The sequence below is a fragment of the Loa loa genome, assembly GCF_000183805.2.
Source record: "Loa loa unplaced genomic scaffold supercont3.621, whole genome shotgun sequence".
Taxonomy (NCBI): domain Eukaryota; kingdom Metazoa; phylum Nematoda; class Chromadorea; order Rhabditida; family Onchocercidae; genus Loa; species Loa loa.
In genome coordinates, this window is record NW_018108801.1 from 1 (window position 1) to 5,718 (window position 5,718).

Sequence of the window (5,718 nt, forward strand, 5' to 3'; positions counted from 1 at the left end):
TTTTATACTAATCTATAATCAGACATGGTTTGAACTCTCTGGATATCGATGGGAAAGAAAATTTTGATCACTATAAGCCGACTGATTAATTCAATCTTCTACTATATCGGCAGTTTAACGATATCCATATTAGCAAGATTACATTAGGCTGAAAAATCAGCATTATATCAATTCTTGAGATGTTACAATGAAGTTTAAAACATTTTATGTTACGATAGAGACCTTGCGGATTGAATAATTTTCGATGCAAAGCATTGTACTGAGAATTGAGCCCCACAAACAAATCTCAAATGATAATTCCGATGTTTTTCCCACTATCTTATCGTAATCAAATGATCGTTGCAAATTTTTCTTTTTGTTTTTTGTCAATTGGTTTACCACAGATCTTTACACCAATTAAACTTTTACTGAATTGAGCCCGTAAACAAATCTCAAATGATCATATTTATTTTTTTCATATTTATGATACATATGATAGATATCAAAGAAAAATCCTTCTAGTACAACGTTAACGTAGAAAAATTAAGCAAATTAGATTAGCTTGGCAATTAAGAGTACAGATAACCCGTAAAGATGAAAAAGAAATTGACTACACAGAACTTTTTACAACACCAAAAATATACAACTTGTGCATGTTTTTGATCAAAATTCTTTGCAGTCTTCCACTTGAAAAATTTAAACAGTGAACAAAAGAAGATGCCCCAATATCTAACACTGAGGTCGACGATAGCAAAATATATTTCAACTATCCATGTAATATATCTGTGAGCTATATCACTGTCGTTTTTTGTTTCCTGTTGCTGTTCTTCTTGTTTTTTTTGGATTTCCACCAAGCCATGAAGCCAACATTTCCGAAACATCAGGGACATCCATCTGTGGCATAGTTTTAGCCATCTCCTAAAATCAACAAATTTCTGTGTTAGACTACTGTGTGAAGGAAAAGATAACATGATCAAATAAAGGAGACTCAATATGAGATAAACTCGATTTCTATTAAAGTCTAAGATTTTTCATAACTAGTTTTCTTTTAAACAAACACTACTGTACTACTTCATCATCTGTTCGCAATGCACAACTGCACAACTCACAACGCAATGCACAACTTTCTTTATTACAGCAACAAAAACATAAATAGTTCTGTATCCGATGCAGCTGGTTATTCTCAAAAGTAGATATCACAATAGTGGATTTGCTAAATAGGAGAAAAATGCTGACAAGTTCAATTATTTACCTTTTTAACTTCAGGATCATTTGCATTAACAAGCTTTGGCAATATAACAAGTAGAACAAGAGGCACAACCATCATTAAAACCATTGGATTAGTAAGCATATCTGTTAAGTGCCATTCTTCTCGAGGTCGAAAGTAGTTAATTTGGTGCACTGCATTCAAGCGCAAGGGATATGGAAGTGAGGATACAAGTGACGGCTGAAATGGATGAAACACTTGCAACACATCTAAACTAATCACTGGTTACACTCAGGATATCAGGAAATCCAGGAAAAAAAATTTTGCACTGAAATGAAGAGTTCATAAACCGCTTAAATTACCTAAAAATCCAGTAAATACGATATGCTAAAATAATGCTATAAAAACTAACCTGTAATAAATTAAGTCGCCGCGCTCTTATCTTACCCTTCGAGGTAATATCAACTCGTACCGGTTCAAAAGCATAATCGATGTTTGAAATTTCAATAATATAAGAACCTGGTGGAACTCCTGAAATTACAAACCAGCCATCTTGCCTGAAAACAAACTTTGTACACTTTATGTATAAATCAAATTCTATTTAATATGTGTAACTCCATTCCCACACATGGTAAAAGGTGCTCGATATAATTTTGCTTTTATTCAGTATCCCGGAACAGATCATTCTCGACATTTTAGCAGAGACCACCCTAGAAATCCATCAGTCGGAGACACTAACTCGTATGAACAATATCGTTAAATACTACGGCTAATTTATTTCAAAATTTAATTGTGAAAACAAAACAATTTGATGATAACCAACCTTACAAATGCAACATGTTTAAAATCATAATTCACCAATACACGACTTGGACTCATGTTGCCATTTTGCGTGGTAAATGATTCTGGAAAAATGATTTGCCCTTCGATTTTATAGGTCGCCACAGTATGCTCAACTGTCGCTTCAAATTCTGCAGCTAATTCTTGCACCGTGCACAGAAATAATAACAGTAATAACAATCTTGTCATTACCTTAAAATGAGGAAATTCAAACTGCAAAACTTCTCAACGGAAAATTCAAACAATGGAAGGATTAGAAAACATTCAACTGCATCCAAAAGATATGGGATGATAGCGTTATGAAGTAAAGCTCTGAAATTGACAAAAAAAAATGCATCTGATAATCTTTACTAAACATTTCTATAAAGAATCACTGAAAAATTCAAAAATTACTACATGAAAGAAATAATTTAAAACTAAAAAACAACTCACAGAAACTAGTAATAATAATAACAATGTAAATTGTAAATGGAAAATCTGATAACAACAAATATTAAATTGAAAAAATAAGAATTAACGGATAAAAGTATCACCTTTGACAAATACCAATGCATCACGCAAAAGCTTATGTCCACTGTATAAGGGACTTTACCATACTCGTATTCTTATGTGCAGCAATAGAAACAATGACTAAATCATGTGCACTTTTACAGCGTTATTAAATCATTAATATAAATTAGGCAAATAGTACAGTAGTATTGTGAGAAGTATTCGTTTCAATGACGTTTTCATTTATATAACTGAAAAATATAGAGCATGAAATTATATGTTTACAATCAATGGAAAAAATATACTTCTCAGAATAAAACTTTCAATAAAGCCTTTCTAAAAACTTCACTGCGTAGTTCAGTTATTAATGCAATTGATGGTTACATGATATAGATTGCAATGTCACGAAATATGGCAGCAGAAAGTAAGAAGTGATACAAGTCAGGGTGGAACAAAGAAAAACCATTGAATATCATCGTCATATGACAGAAATACAGCAATACTACCGCATAAAAACAAAAAAAATCGATTTACAAGTTTGAAAGTGAAACTGTTTTACTGCACTGCATCCGACAAATTAAAAGATGAGCGATAAATTACGCATGCACAAATAGGTGCCAAATGAATTAGTTGAAACGCTTCAGGAATTCTTCTGCAGATACTCGAGCACGAGCATTTAGTGCCAATTTCATATCACTGATTTCCTGCAAAAACTATCCTTTATATCACAAACTTAGGTAATGGATCTCCGAAGAAGAAATCCATTTAGTAAACTTTTCAAATACTACGCTATAATAATGTTAATATGAAATTGCTATAATGAGCCGAAGCTATCAATAAACCGAAAGTTTTCAAAATCTTTAATTTATAGAACATGTATATATAAGCACATACCTTATCAATTTCCTGCATAAAGTGAATCAAGAAATCAACCACTTTGTGCTTATACATCATTTCTGTATGCGTTGCAGTTATCAAGAACGATATATCATAACCTGGTATCGGCTTTCTATAAAAATTAGTTCTGATACAAACAATGAAAGCAACTTGATAAGAATCACAGTTTTATTATACATATGCAATCTGCTCATAATTTAATGGGAAAATCTTAACTATAACGTTACTGACCAATTAATTTAATAGAAGCAAACCTTCTGAGTATAATAAAGTTATCAGCCCTCTGACACATGAAACGTGTAAATTTGTGAGTTAGAATTTTCTCAATATCATCAGCCTGTTTCACGGCAATACTGACGCGCACCGAATTGATCGACGGCTCAATAAGAACACGTTCCTGCTTGTTACGTGATACAACTACCGGAGTTAATAAAAGTTCTGATGATGTGCCAACTTCCACCTGAAATTAACTATTGCTTTATTTTCACTTGCCGAAACCAGAGAAAAGCGACTACCCATTTGACCAAGCACATCCTCTTATACATTTTCACAAAAAAGATAAATTGTCTTCACCATTTCTTTATCACTACAGCATGCATCAAGCAGAATGCAATGTCATTCTATATCTTGCTTGACGTGCTGCAAATTACTTCTTTATTTTTCAGAAAGTTTCCAATCTTCCTACTTGTGGGATGCATTCAACCTAAATTCGAAAACTGTATTCAACCACAAATTATTTACGCAAAACACGTTAGCCACTTACTTCTGGTTTGTTATACCTTTCAACTACCTGCGAGCTGAATTGTTCCAGGCACATCGCAGCCTCTAATGTTTTCCGTACAGCATCCAAATATGGCTGCAGCGTGGCACTCTACAAATGATTCATCATTGATGTCAGTTATAGTACGAGTGCAAATAAGCTAACCGATTTGTCACTTCTATGAATCTGCACTTTTTTTAAAAAATATTCCCCATTGTTAGTCGACTTTTTTTGGTAACTACTTATCATTTTGTGTCCCAAAAAACAGGAAAAAAAATTTCATCAAAGCGTTAAACGTTCGATAGTGAAATTTAAAGTATGTAAATAGAATTATGAATAAAAATAAATGTAATCGTGCATATACAAGTAGGAAAAACTGAGAATGAATTAAATATAGATAACTAATGCAAAACAGGGTAAAAGTATTTAGGCATATATTAATATCTGATATAATTGGGTATAAATGTAATTAATGGCAATTACCTAAAAAAAATGAGCAAATAAAATAGTTCTTCTTACTAAAAATCTTTTCTTTTCACTTAAAAAAGTAGTAACAAATACATAATAAATTACAATTAAGCAAATAAGTAAATCTAGAACATACCATCCTTCGCAGGTATGTACCTCCCACTTAAGTTTTATGCAAGCCGCAACGTTTAAGCTCTGCAATAAATTTTAACGTAATAATTTAACAAAACAATCGCTGGAGAAAAGGAAAACTAAAACCAAACTTAACTCACGTAAGCATATATTACTAACAAATGTTAGTGTAAATAGTAACAGACTACTCTACATAGCAACAGTAACAGGTTTAAGAAATTTCTTAACAATTCGACAACCATAAATTATGGAAAAAAATTGTCATTAACTTCCATTTTTACCAATTATGAAAAAATTTGATATAAATTTAATTTTAACCCAAGAAAAAGTACCACCAAAAAATGGACCCAAGTATCAATTGAATCACTGATCTCAGTGTAACGAAATGAAAGTGCACCTTGCAAATACGAAAAAACATGTCTACGCATGTGCACGTACGCGCGTACACATACGTGTAAACGTTTGTGCACACGTACGTGAATGTATATGTATGCATTTAAGAATGCTTAAATTGAAAGGAAATATACCGTAGACAAACTATAACTTCGGAAATTTATTATAGCTGTTGCAGCTTTGCGTTACGAATTTATTAATATCTTATAGGTTAGATGGATGATAGCAATCTGTAGATGAATGCTAATTACTTTGCTAGAATATACTATAATTATCTATTTTCATACAGAACATTATAATATCTAATAAACAATTTCTAGCATTGCTAAATAAGAGAAATTAGAAAAAAGATGGAATGAAGTGAAAGTAAAATCATTAATATTCTATCAAAAATTATGTAAATAGGTGAAATATTTTCATACGTAAATATAATTATTAAAAAACTTCACTAAAAATGTCCAAAAAAAAAAACAAAACAAAAACAAACAAACTTGGTAAGGAAATGAGAGAGGTATGCTTTAGATACAATGGCGCAGTGGTTAATTGACGGTGC

The 5,718-nt window shown here is 31.8% G+C and overlaps 2 protein-coding genes across 2 annotated transcripts; both read right to left on the reverse strand.

Annotated features, from left to right (window-relative positions):
* Positions 1-495: 495 nt before the first annotated feature.
* LOAG_12076 (hypothetical protein) lies at positions 496-2,226 on the reverse strand. The gene is made up of 4 exons (XM_003147590.2): positions 2,010-2,226; positions 1,599-1,743; positions 1,232-1,426; positions 496-897 (listed from the first exon to the last, which is right to left on the reverse strand). The coding sequence occupies exons 1-4, from the start codon at positions 2,213-2,215 to the stop codon at positions 775-777; spliced, it is 669 nt and encodes a 222-aa protein (XP_003147638.1). The 5' UTR covers positions 2,216-2,226; the 3' UTR covers positions 496-774.
* Positions 2,227-3,141: 915 nt separating this feature from the next.
* Positions 3,142-4,779, reverse strand: LOAG_12077 (actin-like protein 2/3 complex subunit 4; the record flags this gene model as incomplete). Its single annotated transcript, XM_020448477.1, has 5 exons — positions 3,142-3,219; positions 3,410-3,524; positions 3,667-3,872; positions 4,176-4,283; positions 4,777-4,779. 5 exons carry the CDS (start codon positions 4,777-4,779, stop codon positions 3,142-3,144), a joined length of 510 nt encoding a protein of 169 aa, XP_020301382.1.
* Between the last annotated feature and the right edge of the window lie 939 nt (positions 4,780-5,718).

Bases quoted from the DNA above. Each gene is read 5' to 3' on its own strand.
- LOAG_12076 (XM_003147590.2), bottom strand. From the start codon at position 2,215: ATGACAAGATTGTTATTACTGTTATTATTTCTGTGCACGGTGCAAGAA. The intron at 1,427-1,598 runs GTTAGTTTTTAT...CATCCATTTCAG, and splicing joins GGCGACTTAATTTATTACAG to CCGTCACTTGTATCCTCACT. The intron at 898-1,231 runs GTAAATAATTGA...TGTTGATTTTAG, and splicing joins ATGATCCTGAAGTTAAAAAG to GAGATGGCTAAAACTATGCC.